This window comes from Aplidium turbinatum, chromosome 3 (genome assembly GCF_918807975.1).
Source record: "Aplidium turbinatum chromosome 3, kaAplTurb1.1, whole genome shotgun sequence".
Classification (NCBI taxonomy): Eukaryota; Metazoa; Chordata; class Ascidiacea; order Aplousobranchia; family Polyclinidae; genus Aplidium; species Aplidium turbinatum.
Window position 1 is genome coordinate 20,761,887 of NC_137474.1, and position 25,223 is coordinate 20,787,109.

A 25,223-nucleotide genomic window follows, 5' to 3' on the forward strand; every position below is an offset into this window, starting at 1 on the left:
AAATTGAGACATTTTTAACTTTACGTGAAGATATACACAATAATACCAAAATGTGACTAGTCTTGCCCCGCATTACCCTATTTGAAAACTCGGCAGCATGTCGCGTCACGTTCGCCATATCTCAAATCAGAGCTAATGAAAAAAAGGGATTGTATTTTAGAAACGAACGTCCCAAACGCACCCCAATATAGGTGAACATTTCAGGCATCAAATTAAACCATGACCAAGGCAATACATCATACCTAGTGTCAACAAAACATAAATCACACTTTCCGCAGGGGGCGATATTTTATTGGAAATCTTAATCGTGTAATCATCCAAATTATACTGCTTGTCTCGGTTGATCAGAATCAGTGTAACTTGCAATTCACTATTTGGCAATGTAAAAGTAATCTGCTTCATTAGGAATCTCTTTGGGAGGGACGATGATCTCAAGCAAAAACTGCTGCTCTTTCTTGGCAAACGAGGTAGAATAGCAATGATACAGCAGCCAGGGCGAAAAGCTCAGATCGTACGATGAGCCCCGACGATAGACCCTGAAAAAACGTTACATCATTGTCAAGCAAGAAATAGCAAGTCCATGAACCTCATAAATCAGGAAAGGCCTTGAAATTCACGGCGGACACCGCAGACATGCCCGCCGTCACAGCAAGTGATGTCCGCGGGAAGTACCATCTAGATCGGTCATATTTGTCCGCCGAGAAATAGCACAGGAGCGATACAAATCGTCATTGCATAGCACGAACAATAATGTTGAAATAATTATTGTTGGAGAATATAATTTCCCCCGCATCTAGAAAATGTTCATATTGTATCCCTTAGCTTCCATTCAGGCAGGAAAACTTTCAGTTTTTATGTTGCTTCAACTATTGATGACATTCTTCTTTTTCCTGACATTGAAGCAGCGTAACAAAGCTGAATTCTTCGCTAAGAATCGATGCCCAGGAGTACCGATACTTCTACACTGATCATGCGAGAACTTAGTTCAAGTCTTACGTTACAATGTCTGGCTTTGATTTCCGAGTAATATTAATAAAGCAAGGTTGCAAAATTAGATTATACGAGTAGGCTATTACAGCAAGATGCAGCAAAATTTGTTAAGTTTTGGTATTACAGTAAGAAAGAAATGATCCAGGGAAATTTCACTTTCGCTCACATGACACACAAAATTAAACCTAAAGAAAAAAGCCTAGTGAAACTGTGCACAGCAGAAAATAGTAGCCTTAGTGTAGAAGTTTTCCGACTCGTGCCCAGAGCATTGTGAGGCAAGAAGCCACACGACCTCGTTCGGTGGAAGTTAATCAGTTATGCGGCGTATTAAGCAGCTACAATGCTACATGGCTATGGCGAAGAATTATCAAGATAGAGTGATTTAAGCATGACGATCGACGCTAAAGCCTGGTCTACACTACAAAATATTTTGAGCTGAGCGTGGCTCATTCTTTGTTTATTTAACACAAAGCTTCTCTCGGCAGTAGCGCCGCCGTCGGCCTGAAAATATCTGGTCATCGCGAGCTTTTTTTAGGCTCTGCAGAGATTCGCTTGACCAAGGTTCTGGCGCAAAATTTAGTTTGAGCTCAGGTCTAGGCATGTTTTGGAACTTTGGTGGAAAGGCAGTTTTAGTTTTCTGGCAGGATGGTACTCTGTTTCAGTTAATAGGTTAGTTGGTGTGTGTAGATAAAAATTTAAAGGTTGGGTTTAAAAAAGTCTTACATAGGTCTACGTAGCTGTTAGTTTGGTTAAGGTAGCACCTCACTAGGCTTTTGGTATGATTAAAGTTGAACTTCCAGCTAGTATGATAGTCCTATCTCTTAGACTGATTCATACTATCTTTCATAGCTGTTGGTCAGGTTCAGGTAGTACTTCATCACTCATCAGGCTTTTGGTCAAACCTGGGTTGGCCTACCTGCTAGCCTTGCATTGATTGCAGGGTTCAACTCTACAAGTTATAGGATAGCTCTAGGTCTACAATACTATTCTGGATTATTTTCAGTTGACATATTACAGGGATATCTAGAGAAGGGGATATGAAGGCTCGCAACGATTGCCTTATTCTCATGACACTACCAGGGCGGTAGTTTGTAGTGCTTTAAACATGTGGTTCTTTTTGAAATCGTAGAAAGTTTTGTAGTGCAGCTGGTACAATGAGCTACAGACTACAGTTAGCAAATGTTACGTAGAGTATATTTAAAGAATACTTGTTTACAAAGACAGTTGAAAAGTTCCCAGTAAGCTGTTTTTTATAAAAGCCTTTGCCGGAGGCTGGATGTAAAGCAAGTACTGTATATGGGTAGTTGAATTAACAAGCAACCACGAGCATGCTGTGAATATCCAGGCCTGATGTTAATAACGCAATGCAAGTTATCATAACAAGATTTATTAAACTACTATCGGTGCCAATTGTCATTTTACGATAAACACAGATTATTTACGATAAACAAAAGCCCTTCTACTGTCAGACGTAATAAAAGCCTTCGTATCCCCTTGTTTAGATATCCCTGACCTATTACACTGTGTCAGTACAGTGATGGATGCGTTTGATTGATAAGTTTGAATCAATTGAAGGCAAATTTCCAGCCAGTTGACGTACCCAAGCAGAAAGTGACATTGTTAGCGCTTGAATGCACACGGTCGCAAGATCAATTTTGCCAGTGTAGACAGTTTTTAGTCAGTCGAGGTTGGACAATGCAAGCGTTTGCACTTTTCGGGCTTGTAGTGTAGACCAGGCTTTAAACTGGTGTGTCCGCCGTCAGAAAAAACGAATTTCGAGACCTGCGAGGGGGCTGCAATTCTAGGCTGTGGTTGAGTGGCAAAGCTAGTTGTCCAGGACGCTGTTTACAAGTTTCACAAGACACCGATGGAAATTATCGTCAGTCTAGCAACAGCCAAGTTGAACATAATTCCAAAACGTGCAGATTTGATAGGTGATTAAGTTATTACGCTTACCGGGTGCTTGAAGTCGATAATGAAAAGAGCCTTGATCGAGGCCACGTCCTGGCCAGTCCGGATGGCCTTCTTCAGGTTATTGTAGCCCTCCTCGTTGAAAACCCTGAATGGTAAAAGATCAGACATTAGTGAAGAAGTACGCCTCATCGGAAGCAATTTTAAACCAAAATAGCTTTTTCTGAACTTTAAACTCTTCAATCATTGCAATAGCCATGTACTGTACTTCCGGTATTGTTGCTACCACAAAACGTTTGCTATCCGACCGAGTGGTTAATCAATTGTTATGTTGCCAGACACCTGACGTCATAAGTACGAGCTTGCGTGAGCCTTTCCTTGACCGACCAGCTGACCTGGTACTTGCTGCCCTCGGTGGAACTAGTCACCGGGTACTGGAGCCCGTCCACTTCGGCATATAGGGCCAGTTCCTGCAAGAACAGATTAATTTATAAACAGTAGACCATGCATACTTGCATAACTTGAATATAATTCAGGTCCAAACAACCACAATTTATGGTGTCCTACTTTATAGGATACTTTTCAGAAAAAAAAGGTTGGGGTCAAATTCTGACTGGATTTTCGTTATTGATTTCAAAAATGACGTTATGTTTTCATTATGACGTCATTTTGATGTGCCAGCTAGCGGTTTTTTGCTATTTTAGCCTTATCACGAATATGGTAAGAGCTAGAGATTTGAAACTTGCGTCAAAATGACCGGAAGGGACGATTTCCTATTTGTTGTTTTAAATACAATATGAAGCGCTGACTGCAACAGAAAATGAGTTATTTTGAAAAAACATGTTTTTGCTCATTTTTGGACAAAAAAAAGAGAAACATGGCAATTTTGCTTGGGTTTTGCTACAGTGATGCATTTATTTCGATTGTTAAGCTGCGTCACATTGTTTAACAATTAATTACAGTGGTAGTAGCTTAACAACAGATATAGTGCGCGGAAACAACTGCGCGGAAACAATCGGCCACCCCCACTAGTGGGGAACAAACCGACGATGGATTATGATGATGATAGTGCCGTTTTTATTTCGATAGTTATGTCATAAACTTTACATCCTAAAATAAAAATGATGCAATGTTGCATCATTTTTGTTTGGGATATTTTGCACGCAAGATTAATAAATTTTGTCTGGCAAGTATTACTAAATCCAGAGTCATTTTTTTATAAGACAAGAAATTTTATGAGGATTTTGTAATGCCACCTCTCAGATTTTTATGATTTCCACATATGTAAAAGACAATGTATATGGGAGCTGAATAAAAAAAAAATTATCAAAATCCGAGTTGTATTTCTCGAGATGTCACTCATTAAAAATTTGTGTTTTTTAATTGTCACGCATGAGCGATTTCATTGTTTTTTCTTATTTCTTAAGATCTAGTAGTAGGAGAACAGTGAAAATTGGTGATCTACCATTTTAGGAGTCAAGGAATTCAAAAATGTTGTCTCTGAAATGATTGCAACAAAGAAAATATCGAAAAGTTTGAATTTAAATTTTTTTAAGTAGGCTACCACCAGAGGGCGCCCTAAGAATGGTGACTAGTAAAATCATAACTTTTTTTTTGTAAGTTATTCTTTATTGATGTGCTATTCCAGTAAACATAAGGAAAACTAGGCCCCAGCTTGTTTTCAGGTGCCCCAAGCCTGTTGAGTTCAGGGTATATTTTGAACTCAATTCTAAAGTGCAGCCTACTGATACATGGAAATATATGCCTTTGTTTTGTGTGCTGACAACATATTTGCAAGTTAAACCATTTTCAATTTTCAGCTGTGAGTATAGATAAGCAAAAGGTCAACAATTAAAGTTATTTGCATGAACAGCTAAAGCATTTAAATATACTGGTAATGCACATCTTTAACCTACTTTGAGTTGAGTCTCACTCAGCCCAGTTAACAAGGTAGTCAAGTCATTAAGCTGTTAGATTGTAACTTGGTAATTAGAAAGACTTCTAAGATAGACTGTATCTACCTGACTTGCTTGGCATTAACATTATGCTTCAAACAGAGAATGCACCTTTGGGAAACAATGATCATTATGAGATAAGAAGAGCTGCAGAACTTGAATAGCAGATAATAAAGAGCTCATTCTAGAAAATGCTTTGAAAATGATTAATGATTGTCGATGTCTGTTTGGATTCCAGCAAAAAAGAAGTTATTGTTAAACTGAGAGAGGTTGAGAAGATAAAGAGTGTACACTAACTAAGCAATTATTAATGAAAAATATATTTGCAATATTAATTTAAGATTACAGTTAAAATGTTAAGATCAAATGACAAGTGCTATTTTTGAAATATTTGGAAAGAATGGTGCAATGTGGAAGATAAGATAGATGAGGTAGAAAATGAAGTGAAGCTAGTAAAGGAGTTGTCAGAAGAAGATCAGGAGCTACTATGGTGGAGGTCTGGTGTGGACAGAGCTGATGATGCTGTGATTTGTGCACATCATGAAATGCGGCAATTAAAAAAAAATTCTCTGATAAATTAAAAAAAATGCTGCAACATTTTTGAAATACATGAGGTTGATGCATCTTCAAAACCTCTTCCTCAGAGTAGACGCACAATTGGGCTTGAATTGGCAAAAAAACTGAGAAGTTTTGGAAACTTAAATGTTGTTCCAGGACAAAAGCTTTGCAGCCGCTGTTTCACCAAACCAGGAAACATGGCAATTGATTTTGATAGTAGTATTTTTGAAGGTGAGTCGAGTGCATCTCCAATCACAAAGGAACTTCAAAGTGCAGTTCTCAATGCAGAAAAGGAAGCATCTACAGCAAACTTAAATGACAGTTTCGCACTATTGAATGAATCTCCACTGGTGCCATTGCACAGCAAACCCAAGCACCAAAAACTAATAGTATGTTCCCAAAAAATTGCAAAAATGCAAAAGAAAGCTAACGTCACAATTTGCTGTAGTGTCTGGCTTGAATCCCAATGATCTAGAGCAGTGATTCCCAACCGCGGCTCTTAGAGCTGCATGCGGCTCCAAGCTAGCCTTCTTGTGGCTCTCGTTGACCTCTGAAAATCCCATAAAAAAATCCATTTGTAATAACTATAGGGCGATTATTTCGTGACTTGTCAAAATTGTTTGCGAAGTCAAAATTGTTTACAAACTGTATTGTCGTTGTGTGGGTCTGCTACTATTCGGCTAGTCCGATTCGGCTGATCCGATTCGGCTAGTCCGATTCGGCTGGTCCGATTCGGCTAGTCCGATTCGGCTGCAGTCTTTTTCGGCTGGTTCGTTAGATTTACGGAAGGATTTTGTTGGATTACAGAAGGATTATGGTTGGATTTTCAAAAATTTGGCGAATAGGGAACTAGCGGAGAAAGACTGTACCCGAATAGGGAACTAGCCGAATCGGACTAGCCGAATCGGACCAGCCGAATCGGACCAGCCGAATAGTAGCCGAATACTAGCCGAAACGGGCCATGCCGTCGTTGGGTCGTAGAGGTTGCATTGTCAGTGAAATTTTCATTTTACATCTTACACAGTGATGTCAGGTTGTTTTTTTGAAAACAAGAAAGTGAATCTAAGAAACAAGCCCAAAACAGGCAAATCAACACAAAGACAAGCCCAATAATTTGCAACCAATACCAATTAGCACAAAGCACGCTTAAAGCACACATAGGCTATCCGCTAAAGCACACGTTAATTACTTGAGTGTTTTCATGCGGCTCTATACGTACTCTGAAGTTTGAAATTCGGCCCCGACACCAAAAAAGGTTGGGAACCACTGATCTAGAGACAGCAAACTCCCAAGACCTTGAACTAAGAGACAAAGTTAAAAAACTATATACATGACAGCATGGATTTAAACAGTCTCATAGCAAAATTAAAGATTAAATTTCACAACACAAAAAAGTTTTCTGACAAATTACAAATTCTGACCCTAACTCCTCAGTCTTGGTCTGCTGAAAAAGAATCAACTTATTTTGGTTGCTCCACGTACTCAATCTACAAAGCTAGAAATATTGAAAAAGAAGGAATTTTGGGTCGGCATGATCGAAAACAAAGAATTGGTACTCCAGCTGAGATGCAACAAAAATTATTGGATTTTTTTGAAACTGATGAAACATCTCGTATGTTGCCAGGCATGAAGGACAAAGTAAGCATACAAAAAAATGTTTATCATCAAAACTGGTTGTTACTAGGGTCAGGCTGGGAACTTTACAATATCTTTAGAGAGCAAAATCCAACACTGAAAATTAGTTTTTCCAAATTTTGGTCTTTAAAACCTAAATGGTGTGTTTCACCAGGAGCTTCTGGAACTCACAATGTATGTGTTTGTCGCATGCATCAAAACGCAGAGCTCTTTGCCTCAGCATGTGGTCTGCCAAGCAAAGAAATGATGAGTGTTCTTGTATGTGAAGTGACAAACAAAAATTGCATAAATTATCGCTGTCCAAGTTGTCCTGGTTTGGCTGCTTTGAAACGTAAATTATTTGATAATTTGACTACATATGATGAGACTGAGACCTTTTTGGTAGAACAATGGACTTCTACTGACCGATCAGATTTCAAAACAATGGTATATATTAAGGAGGAACTCATTGAAGATACTATTGCTGCAATCAACAAGCTGACAGCACATTCTTATATTGCAAAGTCACAAGCTAACTATTTGAAATGACAAAAATTGACATTGGAGCCACATGAAGCAATTGTTTTGACAGACTTTGCAGAAAATTATGAATTTGTAGTTCAAAATGAAATCCAAAGTTATCACTGGTGCAAGGAACAATGCACAATTCACCCCATTGCAGTTTATACTCGTGACATTGATTCAACAATATTTCAAGTCAGAAAGCAATCCTTGTGTTTCATGTCTGATGATGTAACACCTGATACATCATTTGTGTACAACCTACAGAAACATCTTATTACACATTTGAAACTTCAACATCCTCAACTAACACATATTGAGTACTTCTCTGATGGCTGTGGTGGACAGTATAAAAACTTCAAAAACTTTCTGAACCTGACATACCATCACTCAGACTTTGGCATAAAAGCATCTTGGTCCTTCTTTGCCAGAAGTCACGGAAAGTCACCTTGTGACCGAATTGGGGGTAGTGTGAAGCGAAAGCTGACCAACGCTAGTCTTACTGCATCTCCATCCAACAAAATTTTATCTGCTGAAGCAGCATACAACCACTGCTCTCACACAATGCCTAAGATAACTTTTTGTCTCCTTCTTAAAGCGGATATTGAAGAAACACGCAGTCTACTACAAGATAGATATATCAAGGGACAAACTGTCAATGGGACAAGAAGCTTTCACCATTGGTCTTTCACAGATGTTTTACTGGCCAATGGCAATACCAGAGGATTCTTGTTGAGTTCCATTGGATAGCACTTTGCTGAAACTGCAAGTTCCAACAACAATCAATGGGAGGCAGTACAAACTCACTCAAGATGAAATGAATTACATGGCAGCAATTCGAATGTAAAGAGAAGTTATAAATGACTATCAACTGAGGTAAACATGTACTGATGAGGTTTTTGAAATTCATACAATAGAAAATAATTACAAGTAAAAAATGAAGAACTTCAAAGGATTGGAAAAACTGAGCTTCAAAACAAGATGAAGTTTCGGCAAGCAGTTAGAAGAGAACACCGGTTAGACTGTCATGCTCCTAATCAAGAAAGTCAGGACAACACACTTATGTCTGATTTAGGCCTACAGCTCATGCTAATTTGTAACCTGAAATGTACTTTAGAAATACAGTAAGTGCATATTTGCATTTCGTAACTTATTAATTTGAATATAGTTGTTTTATAAGGTTGTTATCTGCTCAAGAAACTTTTTGCAGTAAAAATAAAGCTTGAACACAAACAAGAGGTCAATTTTACAAGCTACCTACATAAAAATGTTAATTGAAAATATGTATGTAATCAGACTGTGTAGTAGTGTTTGTCCTTATGTGTGTGTGAATCTTACATATAGTCTATTATGTTTATCTGTAATTAGTGTTTTACCATTTTTTGCTGTGGTGATGCGGCACTGGATTTTTTTTTTTTTTTTACTATCATTATTATTTCTGCATTATAGCACCTTAAAACAAGCTGGGGCCTTGTTTTCCTTATGTTTACTGGAATGGCACATCAACGAAGATTGATTTTCAAAAAAAAAAAATTGATTTTACTTGTCACCATTCCTGGGGCGCCTCCTGGTGGTAGCGTGCTTAAAAAAATTTAAAATCAAATTTTTTGATATTTTGTTTGTGTTAATCATTTCAAGGACAACATTTTTGAATTCCTTGACCCCGAAAATGGTAGAAAACCAATTTTCACTGTATTCCTACTACTAGATCTTGAGAAAAAAGAAAAATCAATGAAATCGCTCAGGCGTGACAATTAAAAATCATATATTTTTAATGTGCGACATTTTGAAAAGTACAATTCTGATTTTGATAATTTTTTTTTTGTTGTCCTCGTATATACATTCTATTTCACATATTCAAAAATTGTAAAAATCTGAGAGATGGCATTACACACCATTTCTTGTCTTATAAAAAAATTACTCTCCAGTTTTAGTAGTATGATGAATGTATTAAGAAGGTTTATGTTATTTAGGTGTAAAACCTTAAGTAGGTTTATGAATATTTATCAATACATTCAACACATCACAATTCAATTCATTGAACCATTGCTATGTCTAAATTGAAATAGCATATTGAACTATCATAAACATATTGGTTTGACACATAAAATGAAAAAGACATGAACACGCAAAACTAACATCAACACTCGAAAACGAATTAGGAAATGCTACATAATGGACTATGTTACTTTACAATGCAGAAACATGGACACTATCATCACAAATGGTTAAACGACTTGAGGCATTTGAAATGTGGATTTATTAAGGAATGTTTAAAATTTCATGGAAGGATAAGATCACAAACAAAGATGTACTATCCAGAATACAAACCAAAATGGAAATTCTACAAACAATTAAATCAAAAAAATTGAAACATTTTGGCCACATGACTCGCGATAATTCTATTCAAAGACAACTACTAGAAGGAAAAATAAATGGCAAACGACATAGGGACCACCAAAAATTTGGACTAATGATATTGAAGACTAGTCAAGACTTAATTTCACAATGGCAGTAGAAAAATCTCACAACAGAGAAACTTGGCGCCTCATTGCCTTCCGGTAGGCTACACGACATCTGGGCGATACCCACTTGGGTGACAACCCAAGTTGGCGACGGGCCAAGTGGGCGACGGTAGCGAAAGTTTAGCCATTCGGACGCTAACGCTAATTATATAACGCATAATATAACGCTAATTAATCTTACTTTGGCAATTAAAATGTCTATAGACACTAAGTATTATTATTTCACATTTTTATGTGCTTGTTTTTGCAATGAAAGTGAAAAAACATGTTTTGTTTTTCAACGTTTGCTTGTGTATACTAGGTCTTTCAGGGGCAGGAAATCTTGTGAAATCTTGTAAAAACAGTTAACAAATATTAAAAAATGCTTTTAGTTTTGATAGCAGTAGCGGATCCAGGGAGGGCACTTGGTCACTTTCGCCATCACAAACCAAAAAAAAACATGGAAAATACACATACACAAACCACATGGTACACAGTACAGGTACTACACAAACCACATTTATTTATGGTATACTGAAGCAAAAACATGAGAGCATCATCGTTAAGACGATTTCTAATTTTGCGGGCAAAATATCTAAGAGCTGAAAATGTACGTACACTTGTTCAGCCTCAACAGATGTTGGCTAAATACTTTACATTGCTACTATAAATCGTTCAGGTTTTCTGGCCTTTTTTTGCTTGCTTCCAATAGCAGCATTTCTTTTTGCATTACTCGAGCGTTGACATCACAGTTTTGTGCTTCTTCACTTTCATCTTCTGCTACGAAGAGCTAGTCATTTCAGCGTCATCGCTACTATCTTCTGTAATGGCATCTTTATTCTTCATGCTGTTTAGTAGAGCCTCGATCCAATTCAACGGTTCAGCTTGGGAACACTCTTTGAAGAATGTTCGTGGCCAGGGCAGCAATTTTCTTACGTTTTATTTCATGACCAAGCTGATCCTGCGGTTGATTAATGTAGGAAGGTTTTTTGAGGTACCTAAAAAGGTGAACCCGTTCGACATTGTGACGTTCGTCGATTCGAAACCTAAAGCTTGTTTTCAAGCTGCTTTAAAACCAAAATAATATAAGCGTCAGGCAATATAGCGCTGCATCAGCTTTGTAGGTGTTTTCTGGAAATCCCGAGATTTTAATAAAATTAATTCCGGGATAGGGATCAGAAAAATGGGCTAAAATCCCGGGATTTCCGGGGTCCCACCGCTAGTATGAGGTAAAAACGTGCATTTTTATAGAGCCGCTTACAGGGGAAGATGAGGACACCTCGGACGATTTTTAAAAGCAAAACTCAACCTATTACGAAACAAAAATATGAAACATACAACTTTCTAAAAAACCCAACCTTCTCTTAATAGTGAAAAATTTACGTTTCGGTAGCATTTGAATTTCAACATCAAAACTTGTCTGTTTAAAACTTGTCAACATTAAAATGTGTGAGTTGTTAACACAAAGCATTATTGGGCAACAAAATATTCAAAAAGCTAACACAATAAGATAGATTTTGTTAAAATTTCAGAGGGAAAAGTACAAATGCACGCCATAACCAAGGACATCCACAGAAATCTCTGGTCGGAATTATTTTGCCTTAGATCCGCTACTGATACCATTCAATTAGTGATAGCCAAGTCAGTCTAGACTAGAGATTACAGCATCGCAATACAGATGATCAAGTGAAAACGAAAAGTGTATAGTCATCAAAAATGGACAAAAACAAAGAGAAGCTGATTTATATAATTGTGCACTTTTCTCGTATTTTAATGCAATATAGGCTATGCTTATTAAACACTGGCATTCTATCTTAGATGAAATTATTTATAACACTTAACTAAGCTTTGTAATTTACTTGCAAACTACTCTGCAGATGTAGCTTTAAAGTATTAATATAATATGCATATTTAAAACAAAAGATGATTTACTCAATGTAAAATTTTGTTATAGGGAACATTGCTCCAGACCCGGCACCAATGTAGTTGTTTCTTTGGAACTCCACTTTCCCACAGTCAGTTTTTACTTACAACTTTCAATTTTTTTAAACTCAACCCGGTGCACCTCAAATACTTTCTATATCCACTACTGAAGGCTAGTACTAAGTTATGCAAGATTTTAAACAGACCACTTAAAATTTTGTCCCCAGAAAATATTCAAACTACTCTAATGAAATCACATAATAACATAAGACATATAGACAATAACATAAGACATACATAGCACATACATGTTATGAATGTAATAAAAAAAACTGTTAAATTAACTGAACTATAATGTTAATTATTAAGATCATAAAATTACATCAACTTTGTTTGTACATTCCACATTAAATTCCACAATGAAGGCTGTGTCTTTGCTGAGCTTCTGGTCTGTGCTTGTGTAGTACGTAGAAACTACGTTGGGGTTGACACATAAAGCCACTACAAGAAACACATCAATGGATTAATACATCAAAAATTTTTACCAATAACTCATAAATCATAAGCGGAAAGAGTGTTAATTGCATAAGGTTAGGGATGGGCATTTTTGAATAGTGGAGGGTTTGAGTCTATTCTACTGTAGAATAGCGGAATGGCCTTTTTCGGTGAGTTCCAGATTTGGCAACAGCCTTTTTCGGCGAGTTCCCCAGGCCTCGAAATTTACGGCGGACACGTCCGCCGCCACAGCATGCGATGTCCGCGGAAAGTACCATCTAGGTCGGTCATATTTGTCCGCCTAGAAGAGTAGAAGTAACATAGGAACTAGCGATACAAATTGTCATCGCATAGCACAAACAATTGTTGGGAGAATATAATTTCTCCCGCATCTAGAAAATGTGAATACTGTATCTCTTAGCTTCCATTCAAGCAGGAAAACTTTCGTTTTTTACGTTGCTTCAACGATTGATGACATTGAATCAGCATAACAAAGCTGAATTCTTCGCTAAGAATCGATGGGAGTACTACTTCCACACTAATCACGCGCAACTTAGTTCAAGTCCTACATCACAATGTCTGGCTTTGATCTCCGAGTAATATTGATAAAGCAAGTTTGGTTACAAAATTAGATTATGCGAGTATGCTATTAGGCCACAGCAAGATGCAGCAAAATTTGTGAAGTTTTGGTATTACCGTAAGAAAGAAAAAGCCCAGGGAAAATTCACTTTCGCTCACACGACACGCAAAAATGAACCCAAAGAAAAAAGCCTAGCGATACTTTGCACAGCAGAAAGTAGCGAAGAATTATCAAGATAACTGATTGATTGTGATTAAACATGATGATCGACGCTAAAACAAGTGTGTCCGCCGTGAGACTTAACTTGTCCGCCGAGATAGCTGCTCAGACCTGACACGTTTGTCCGCTGTCAACAAAAACGAATTTCGAGGCCTGTATCTGTCATCAAGGTCTGATCTGAAGAATTAACCAAAAAAATTGCAAAATCACATCAACTAAATGCAATCAAATTGTTGATCGAAGTAATTCTAGGTCAATGACGTCGAACTAAGCCAATTACTCACAGCTCCTAAATGAGAGTATCACAGCGCTGCAATAAGAACCTTAAAACCGGCAACTGTGATGCTAATCAATCCATCAATGATAAATAATGTGAATGTGAAGTGATAAAAATGATTTTAAAATGAAGCATGAATCCAATTCCATTTTATGTTTCAATCAAATCTGGCATTCTTATTTGCCCATCTCTACACAATCTGCAGAAACTGTCTACTGTTACATATTTGTTATATATATATGTCTAATAGGGTGGAGTGAAAAAAGTTTTTTGTTTAAATCGAAAAAAACGGGGTTCTTAAATCCCGACAAATGACCTAAAACTTCATTAAAAATTGACTGTAGGGAGTTGCCCCCATTTTCCAGCCGGCAACCCCCCAATTTATGCGCGCGAGGGGGTAAAATTGCCTATCTCGGTAACCAATGGTCGTAGAGTCATGATATATAGCTCAAAAGCTGCCAAAACATCATGTTTCTATCTGTCCTAAGAAGAAAGTTTGCTCTATTTACGATACAAAACGAGTTATAGCCAAAAAACCAAAATATACACACATTTTTGTTAAAATTCAGCATTTTTCTGACAAATTGTGATCTGTCATCAGTTTTTTGAAAAAAAAATCTGATATGTTGCACAAGATATAGTAACACACTGATAATACCAAATGTGAAAGATGCAGGGAGGAACTACGGCAAGAAGAGCAACAAAATTTCAGTAGGCTATAGTGAATGGTCTATACTTTGATGGACGTAAAGATACAACACAAACGATTGTTCAAGGTCCAAACGAAAAGCACTACAGATCTGTTCAATTGGAAGAACACTATACTGCAGTTGGCGAGCCGGGGAGTTATTACCTCACCCACTTTTCACCTGAAGATGGCAAGGGCAGAACCATAGCTCAACATCTATTCAATTCATTACAAGGTACAGAATTGCAAAATAAACTGGCAGTTGTTGGTACTGATGGCACTGTATCAATGACAGGAAAACACAACGGATGCATTCGAGGCCTGGAAGAGTTGCTGAATAAGCAATTTCAATGGATAGTATGTCTGCTACATAGGCTACAGCTAATGAATTGCCTTTGGGACATGTGTTTGCAGGTCTTGATGGTGTTACAAGTGGCCCAGACACATTTGCAGGTCCAATTGGAAAAAACTACATGGAACTGTATCCTTGTCACGATTTCTTTCTATCTCTTACCAGGAAAAAGACTTGGAAAGATTCAATGACGTAGTTTGATGGGTCAACCGAAAAGCAGTCAATTAAATGTCGAATAATTCTACTAGCGAAATGATAATCTGACTTCTTGAAGAACTTTAACGAACGGCTTTTCAAATAACTCTAATTTCTGCATCAACTACCAATCCACAACTCATAGCACACCTCTCATAATCAACTCATAACAATCACCATAATAATAATCTCAGAATATAACATTACACAAACTACACCACTATTTATAGAAGGTGGCTTCGGTCTGGTAACATCGAGAAGGTTACGTAATGTCACATTGTTCTGTCAAGTTGCAATAAATGTCAACAAGCAGAAGCTTATAGAAGTCTAAAGAATGTCACGTTCGCAAGAAGATTCTTACATAATAACGATTTCGCAATCGGACATTTACTGATAAACAACCTTATGACGTCATGACAAACGACGCTCAGAAATCATGAAAAACAACAGAACCTTCTAGATTTGCATGCTTACAGATGATTCTAGAAATACGTTACATAATACAAATTTCTCAATCAGAGGTTACTTCAGGTCATAACCGATAATAACACAACGCACCAGAATTCCATAATGAAAATAGCACATTCGTTGAAGATACAAAGCAAGCCATCGCGAGGCATTGCACCTTGATTGTGACAATCCTGTTGGCCAATTACTCAATTCAAAGAGCTCTCGCCACCACTTTTGGCCTTTCCAAAGCTCCCATCCGAAGTTGTGAATGACTTAAGTACGGACCAGTTCTATGCTTATAAAATTTGCTGGGCAATTATTGAAGGAAACGTTGATGATCTGGCTTATTTGGAGGTTGGACCAGTTGTGCATTCAGGATGGCTAACTTTGGGATGCAGAATTTTACGTTATTATGTGACAGTGGATGAACCGCCTTTGAACCTGGAGATTTTGGTTCGTTTTTGCCTTGAAGTATATTTTCCGACTTGGTTTGAAATCAAGCTAAACAACCATATAACAAATGGATCCATAAACTTTTTCAACTTGATTCAACGAGTTTTGAATTTTTCTGACCAAAACGTTCGGGAAATTGCTTTGAATGTGGTGACAAGAAACGGTTATTTCGCACAGCCCGAAAATATTCTGATTGCAATGCTGGGGGATGATAATGAAGACATACGAAATAAGGGTGTGACCAAGGTGCTTGCAATTCGCAAACATGCTGCTGAAACAAATTCACTTATGGACATCGAAAGTCATAGCAGTTCCAACCCATTGAACTGCAGTCCAATTCGTTTGTTCTGTGTTCCAAAGTTGAACTTGGAAGCAAAGGCATACCATGAGTTAGTTGATATTGAACCTTATCAACAACTTTCTCCAGCAATTGAGCACTTAACCGATGCAGAGTTGGAAGAATGTCGCGAGAAGCCTCTGATTTTGTTTTATCCATGCCACAATCAAACAGTGGAACGACATGTGAAGCTCGTAACAGAAGCATCAGCACAAGTTTCAGGATTTGAAAGACGAGATGGACTCATTCGCCAAAAAGTTAAGTCTCGTCAACTGATGAAAAAATTTGACACAAAAATGCATTTTAAATAAGCTGTTTTAATCCAATTGACATACCTATTCAATTTTCTTTTGTGATTATTGTGCCATCAGAAAGCCTGAATTGTCATTTTAAAAACAGAGCCTTTTAGGATTAGCAAAGCTCACACTTGAAATATTTCAACTGAGGAATTACAAATCAACGAAATTATGAAAAAACGTTAAGTTTGGGGGCGACTGGGATATGAGTTTACCACTCTTCGAGTCTCCAGCCCCCCAAATATATGTCAAACACGATCTTCCTTCAGCCGTAATCAAACTCGTGCTTTGCCGCTGCAGTATTGAAAACCACAAGCAGTTCCGCTCGGCCATGTCGCTAACATGTCACACCGGGCAAAGCAACTTGTTTTTGCAAAATGAATATGAGTTCTTTCAAGTTCATCACCAAACACTTGTGATATTTTTGCACTGCTGCAATTAACATTATGCTTAATGTGAGTGCTTCATTATGATGTTTTGAACTGATGTTAAAAGGACTGTGTTGTGAATATTTTTGGATTATGGGCCCAATCTTCGGTATTATCAGTGTGTTACTATATCTTGTGCAACATATCAGATTTTTTTTTCAAAAAACTTATGACAGATCACAATTTGTCAGAAAAATGCTGAATTTTAACAAAAATGTGTGTATATTTTGGTTTTTTGGCTATAACTCGTTTTGTATCGTAAATAGAGCAAACTTTCTTCTTAGGACAGATAGAAACATGATGTTTTGGCAGCTTTTGAGCTATATGATATATCATGACTCTACGACCATTGGTTACCGAGATAGGCAATTTTACCCCCTCGCGCGCATAAATTGGGGGATTGCCGGCTGGAAAATGGGGGCAACTCCCTAAAGTCAATTTTTAATGAAGTTTTAGGTCATTTGTCGGGATTTAAGAACCCCGTTTTTTTCGATTTAAACAAAAAACTTTTTTCACTCCACCCTAATGTCTAACTCTATTGTCTACTTGTTATTTGCCCATCCCAAATGCCACAATTGTCTAGTAAATATACATTCAAGGCAAGTTAGTTTTAATACATTTCACACTAACTTACCAATGCCGTTCATTACTGCAGAACAAATCAAAAGAATGTTGAATAAAAACATACTTATTATCATTAATTTGTAGCCACACTTATGTACAACGTTTTTGCAATCATACAAAAAACCTGATGAGAATAAAATTCTACACATGAATTTACTTTCACACTAAGTCAGTTCAATCATAAACAACTAAAAATTGACTTCGATCAGCTAGATCATCTTCAGTTAAGCTGAAAGCAAACAGCATAAACAATCAAATGATAAAAGTGCAAAAGAATGAAAACCGTTTCACTCTTGCTACGTTAAAAATTTGATGGAAAATACTCACAGCCAAAAGCGAAATAAATGAAAGGTGGCATGAAAGAGTATGGTATAAATTTATACAATGGTACAATCTTACTCTTATGTGCCATTTTTAATTTGTTTCGCCTTTGGGACTGGCAACTCTGGTAACTAGCCTGGCGGAATACAACATACCAAAAAATACAAAATGTATTGCGACGTCACAAACAAAAGCCTTTGCAGCCTTTTGTATGAGCTGCCACTGGTGGCAACCATTGTTTGTTACTGCAGCTGGCATATCAGGTGAAAAAAATTGCAGTGATCGCTTGTAATGGAAAACAACATTTATTTTTTAGCGTGATAGTGGTGCAGCATTACTCCAAAAGTATTGCATATCAGCCCCCGGGTGTAATTCAGCCCCAGGTTGGGAACCACTGGCTTAATCGCTTGTCCTGTAACGGGGGGATCGGGGGGATTTGGTACTTTTCAAAGCAATATAACTAAAGAACTACGGGTCTGCTACTATTCGGCGAGTCCGACTTGGCGAGTTCCCTATTCGGCGAGAGCCTTTTTCGGCGAGTTCCCTATTCGGCAATTTTTTGAAAATCCAACGATTTGTCTGTTTTTTATTACATTTAATTATATGTGTATTGTTGTTTACTTTTTTCTGAATCCGCATGGTCACACTGAGCCGGTTTCCTGCAATTTATATTTTTCTGAGTCTTTTGTGACATCACAACCAAGTTTTTGAATGCGAGACTCTTAAAGTAAAAACTTCGGGAAACATGTTACTTTTTGAACATCTTTCGTGTTAAATCGCCTTCGGTGCTCTTGCAAGTGTTAATTGTAGGTCTATTTTACAATCGACAAAATAAAAGTTTTCTTTTGTATAGCGACGTTAAAACGATGTAAAAACGACAATTTCTGCTGGTCGGAATAACTAGGCTACGGTACGCGATAATTTCCTTTCAATCCAAGCTGTAGGCCACACATTTGTTGATCAAAACTAATCATTTTAATTATTCAAAAGTACTAACTTATTAAGTTATAGACATAAACATGACGAATTTTAATTTTTAATACAGACGAAATCGGTTAATCAAATCACCTATTTGCCAGACGTTTTGATACGATTGATTCGTTTAACCAATTTACTAAAAAAAAAGGTTTATTGTGAATGGGTGTAATTGTTGGGAAGATGTCTGTGCTGACTAAGCTGCAACGCACATTACAACTGATGCTTCATACAACTGTTTACAATTCTGGTTAAACTTTAAAGAGTTTACTAGTTTTGTGTTACGAAACACTATGCTGTATGTTCCAGCCAGCAAAACTGGTCCTTTTTACATTGATTTATCATCTGCAGACATTGAAACAATGCAAAAAAGACCAGCTTTGCTGACTTGGCTGAGCAGGTATGATCAAAGCATTTTTCTGCAAACTGAGGCAATCGGGGATCGGGCTGCTTTTAATCTCACCGATCTCTGTGACGTCACAACGCGAACTTTGACGTTGACGTTTTTGATTCAAGCGTGCTATTTTTAGCTCGTACCAGCTGTGTAGTTTTGAGTATGGAACGTGTCCTACGAAAATAGTGGTATGGTAGAAAAACACGGCTCACACTCATTGTTTTGAAATCGCAAAGTTTTTTTTTTTTCAAGTCTTTTGCGCTGTCTGGTAAAATAATTAATTTGCAATGTTCTTCAACTGAACGAAACTGCACAAATGAAATTATGCACTGCATTTCACAACAGTAGGTTACTTTTTTTCAGCAATTTAAAAAAAAAAACTTTTGGACATGCTTTCCAACAGTTCCCTCTAAGCCGAAATAATTTGTCCATGTCCATTCCTTGGAAGGCCAGTCGCCGACGGATGACATCAAAAGCATTTAAACTTCTTTAGTGTGATTATTCCTTTTGTGTGCTCTTTATTTTTAATGAAGCCCAGCTGTACGAAAATTGGTTCTTTGTAGCGCGATGTCTAGCACATAAAATTATGGCCTGGGATTACAGACACTTGTCTTTGTTTTGAGCTCATGCGTCTGTCTCACTTTTGCTTCGTTTCGTCTTTGAACATTGCAGACAATAATGCGAAGCAAAAAAAGAGACATTCTTTTTTCGCTAACAGGCACAATTATACGATTAAATGAACAAAGTATGCAAACTAGAAGCAAATCCTGATGCTTTTATCCGATTCAAATAAACGATTGATATGTTTAAGCAGTATACTATTAACCGATTTCGTCTGTATAATATATCGTGATCAAATGCTGATTCAACGTTACTACAAAGTGTGTAACGCTGAGTGTTAGCTGGGTAGTTATCGCTATTGTTAATACGTCATCAGACAAGTGAAAAGTCAGTAAACTGGTCGGACTAGTGAAAAGTCGTGCGGGCTAGTGAAAACGGGGAGCAACTAGTCCGGTGGGCTAGTGATAATTATACGATTAAATGAATGAAGTATGCAAACTGGAAGCAAATCCTGATGCTTTTATCCGACTTATTCTTTTAAGCGGTATGCGCTTAACCGATGTTTTTACTTAACATCAGATTGGATTTGGTTTGGGGTTTCAGGTTTTGATTCAAATAAACGATTGATACGTTTAAGCAGTATACTATTAACCGATTTCGTCTGTAGTTCAAACGTTTTATTTTTATTTTTTTCTGCACGACTTCAACGTTTAGCGACGTTAATACGATGTAAAAACGGCAATGATAATTAGGCTATGGTACCCGATACTTTATTTTTAAAAAGTCGCCGAATAGAAAACTCGCCGAAAAAGACTCTCGCCGAAGCGGACTTGCCGAAACAGGCCATTTTGAAGAACTACGCAATCCACGTTAGAGTGTACCAAAAAAATAAAGTTCTTTGGATTTTTTAGCCTATTTGCTAAAACTTGCATTTGGGGTCACAATTAACTTTACAACAAAAAATTTTCAATTTCAAAGATGTCTTACGCCAGTATTCTGCGTTTCCGTGACAACTTGGCCAAAAATTCATGTTTTGGTCATAATTATATTCAGATCCGTTAGTGTTAAAAGGAAAAAAAGTTAAAAGGATCTGGAATCTTCAGTTTTTGGAACAGTGATTGTGTATTAGAAGTAGCAAAGGTTTGCAATGTTTTGCTGTCGATGCTGTCTAATGCCACAGTAACTCTTTTTGCTGGGCCCTCATTGTTATCATTATGGAACGTTGCTTTTACCATCTGATCCTTGATGTTTTGTAAGACATCCTCGTTAAAAAGAGAAAGACCAATGAACTCTTCTGAGAGATACCATAAATGGTGAGCCATCTTCTCTGTCGTCACCACAGAAATCGCTTTATTAGTGGTTGCATAACCCTTCAAACTTTTCAGAAGGAATAAATCATTATTTGGTGCTTTCACTGCAAGTGGAGCAGTAACCCACGCTTTGACATAAATGCAGGAAAAGAAAATGCAGAGATCACGCAGTGCTTTCTCTTCACTGGACATCAAAGGAAACTGGCCCCGGAACATCCATACGTTGAATGTATAAATAACTTTAGCCATCCACCGTGCATGATAGTTAGCACCAGGGGCTCGAAACCGGGTTTCTCGAGATGATAGAGCTCCAAGAATTAGCAATGCTAACTCCACAACCTCCAATAATCATTACGGGGTTGCGATTTCATGGTCAATGCATTGTTGAGGAACTCTATTAGCTGTTCCTTAACGTCCTTTACACCATTATCTGCAACATCATCTGTAGAAGCATCTTCCCACTTTTCTTGATCTATGAAATTCCACTTCACTTTAAAACGTTTGAAGAGCTGGATCTCTGGTGCAGAAGGTGATGTCATCACTTCTTTAAATAAGTTCCTGTATGTGATGTCGACACGCAAAGTATAACAAATCTTTACCAAGCATTTATTTGACATTTACACAAGCACCATTTATGCGGCCAGTGTTGGTCTGTTGGAGCTTGTAGTGTCAAAGCAAATAGCCTCAACATGTGCATCAACTACCATACTGCCTGCCTTTGAGCTTTGCCTGTTCCGGATGGAAGCTTTAGTACCGACAGTGATTGTGATTCTCCGTCAAAAGATACAAGAATGGGAAGACGATCAACATTATTGTCCCCAGTTAAACCTGGAAGGAGTTTTTCGTCACAGTGTAGGCTACAGTTAGACGTGAGTTGGAGGAAAAGTTCTTTAAAATTTCTTTTGAAAACGTCTCCCTACGTTTACGCCTATTGCGCCGTATGTTGGATGCACTCAAGGTGAACTCCTGAATATTGCAACCAAGGCTCTTTGCAGTTTCACTAACTATAAACATAGCAGCTCGATCCGACACATTTGCACGGTCAAGGCTTTCTGACAGATTTGCAGATATTATTTCTTTTCTTCATTCTTCTTTCTTCCTTCTTTTATGGGGTACCCGAGAATATAGACCATCTTCATCATCGGAGGCTGATTTCTTCAGCAGTTGAACTGCTGTCCTCTAGAATAGTCACTGCCTGAGATTCATCAGCAGCTTCAAGCGCTATTCGACGTCGCTTGCTTTCATTTTGTAACGCAGAGCAACGTCTTCTTTGCTTTTGCAGAATAGTTGCATCAAGTTTACCCATACATCCACGACTTCCTTTTCCCGCTGGGCCAAGAGAAAAGCTTTATCTTCCTCAATCGTCATCATGCTTAAAACATCAACATGAGCAATTCAAACAAGTGCTCGAAAGATTCTTTAAATTCTTCCTCAAGTCTTACTTGAGTAACTGTATCCCTCTTTTTGTGTTTCTGCAAAATCAGTTTTATTTCCTGTTCTTCTTCATTGGGTTGAAGGAGACCAGGTATCATCATGCACAATTAGCTGCATCATATGCTGGGTTTTTTTTTTTTCGCTGAGACTTTTCGGTCATTTGTCCAAAATGACTTGAAAAAATTCGGTCATTTTTTTATTTATTTCGGTCATTTTTTTTGATGAAAATATTTCCTTTGAAGTAGCTGATACAAACGAAAATTTGCACTTCCTGACTAGCTACAACATTAAGTTTCGCTGAGAAACGTTGTCGTGTTTTATCTGAGAAAAGTTAGAACAGACAAACGTTACTTCCAGTCTTCAAAATTAACATATTTTTACTTTTGCAAAAACATTGTCGAGGCCAAACGGCAAAAGTTGAAATTGCCTCGGCAATTTCATGTGAACGTTCATTAAGAAAAAATTGTATCAAAACATGTAAAGCGAAAAATATACTAGAGTAGTCTATCACGACCGCACTGTTTGGTTTGTTGTGATGTAATAATACCAAAAGTAGCGATAAAGCGAGCAACTCGATACGCACGCTGTTACAGTAATAAACGTTATATAACTCACGGGGGAAAAGTAAGTTAATTTTGGGTTGATTCAATGTTCGAGGCAACACAAATCGATTTAATTTTCCCGGCGGGTTATATTGCGTAACAACAGTACCCAATAAGAAATTTACGTTTGTTTTACATTAATTCGACATCTAGTGACGTTGAATTATCATAAAATAACGTTAATTGCTCAACCAGGTACTGGTAACAAATTAATAGCTCCCCGCGAAAAGATTGCCTCGATTTACGTTTACACTAACATAATTTTGGCACAATTGAGATACTGCGAGCAACACAAAGTCGCGAGGCGCGATAAGGAGTAGATGCTTAGACTAATTTGACGTCTACTATCGTTGAATCAATGCAAATAGGATGATAATTTTATAAAAGATTCAATTCTCCCAGCTGGGCATGTGTCTAAGCGCCGGCGAAGTAGGAAGTAACCCAAATAAAACATCCAGCAATAGTAAGAGTCTGGTGTAGTCCAAGAAAATTATTTTTTTTTGTAATCTTTTGGTCCTTACAAGCACTCCTGTGGCCTCAGCATTTTTATTGCCAACGCTAATGCGCCATTCACGCATCTGCATCGGCAATCACCTTGGCAAGTGCCGATTGCCCACGCTAATTTCGAAGACTGACTTCTGTATTTGCGTTATCACATATAATAAGACATTGGATCAACGTTTAAACACTAAGTCTACGTCTTGTATTTCCGATTGACAAGAAATCGTACAGTGGCGCAAGAAGCTTCTTTGCAATCACTGAAATCGATTTGAGCGCCTACATATTTTTTCGGACATTTTGACCAAATTGACTACATTTTTTTCGGACATTTTGCTAAAAAATCGGTCAATGACCGATAAATGACCGAAAAAAAAAACCCAGATCATATGGACTATTGGACTTTTATAGAGTTAATCAACTTTTCTGTGTTTGTGACAGTGACCACAAAATATAGACAAATAATTAAGAAATTATCAAAAATAACCTATTCTTAAAAAATTGTGATAAAATTTATAAAATTGGATATTGAAAAAGTAGATATTTTGAACTGTTACTCTGTTCCAACCAACAGTTCTCACCATGCTGATGAAAATGAACCCCAACACTTATATGTTTGTATGAAAAGTTTTTAAGATACAGCCAGGGCTGCAATTTTTTCTTTCTTGCCGAACGACCAAAAATTCTGCGTTTGTTTGTCGAATAGTAATATGAATGACGTCACAAGAGTCAGATTTTAAGCGTTTGGCCGCGAGTTACCTCACAAGTTGTGTGGTATCAGAGTCACTTACTTAAGTTTTTAATCGCACGCTGGTTGAGTGATTGCAAAGGAGTATCAAGCGTTAAGTTATATACCTACCGGACATGTATGTAGCCCTCGAAATTAGCTTCCATCTACGACGGCAAAAACATTGCAGTCACCAAACCAACAAACCTTGGATTGCGCGGCAATTGCCATGTGCTTTAATGTTTAACTTTAATCAAACGAAATTTTATGCGCTTTTTCATCGCGTGTCACACGACGGTAGCCCAGAGCATCACGCAAGCTATTTTATGCGCTGACAATGCTCAAGATTGTGAACTGTAGAAAGTTTGCAACCTTATAAATACCGGCTTATTGTTACGCAAAGTTATTCTTTCATCGAATGCTTATTGTTTACCGGTGTCGTTGCGAATATAAATCATGGTGAAAGAAGATACAGATAAAAAGTGGAATTTACCTGCTATAGATTATCAAACAGAAGGAAAAGTTAGTGTGGTATTTTACAAAATTTGTAAAGAATTTTATCACGGAAACAAATCGGAATTAGAAAAGCTACGGGGTCAAGTTAAAAAAGTAGGGTGTCTGACAAATTGTTTATAAGCAATTGTTCGTAAGCAATTGTTCGTAAAACAATTGTTTGTAAAATTAATTCCTTGAAAAACAATTCTTCCTAAAGCATTTTTTCGTGCATGCAGTTAAAATTTGATGTATACGAAGAAATGCTTTACGAAGAATTGTTTTACGGATTTTATTTTACGAAAAACAATTTACGAACAATTGTTTTACGAACAATTGCTTACGAACAATTTGCCTATAACCAAAAAGTAGTATGAAATTCGATAAATGGTTCTTTGGCAGTAAAGTAATGCTTCCGAACGGGCAGTTTTGCGTCTTCAAGTATTCTAGTGACGACGCGACAACCTCATCCTCCGATACAGCATCTGATGATTCCTATTCTGACAGCTAGTTCTTGATCAAACAGACTCGTGTTTGC

General features: G+C 37.4%; 1 protein-coding gene across 1 annotated transcript; it reads right to left on the minus strand.

Annotated features, from left to right (window-relative positions):
* Window positions 1–275: 275 nt before the first annotated feature.
* Window positions 276–17,505, minus strand: LOC145767019 (translocon-associated protein subunit delta-like). Its single transcript, XM_082578748.1, has 5 exons — window positions 17,382–17,505; window positions 12,360–12,478; window positions 3,244–3,371; window positions 2,947–3,049; window positions 276–536 (listed from the first exon to the last, which is right to left on the minus strand). The coding sequence occupies exons 1-5, from the start codon at window positions 17,443–17,445 to the stop codon at window positions 432–434; spliced, it is 519 nt and encodes a 172-aa protein (XP_082434874.1). The 5' UTR covers window positions 17,446–17,505; the 3' UTR covers window positions 276–431.
* Window positions 17,506–25,223: the final 7,718 nt, after the last annotated feature.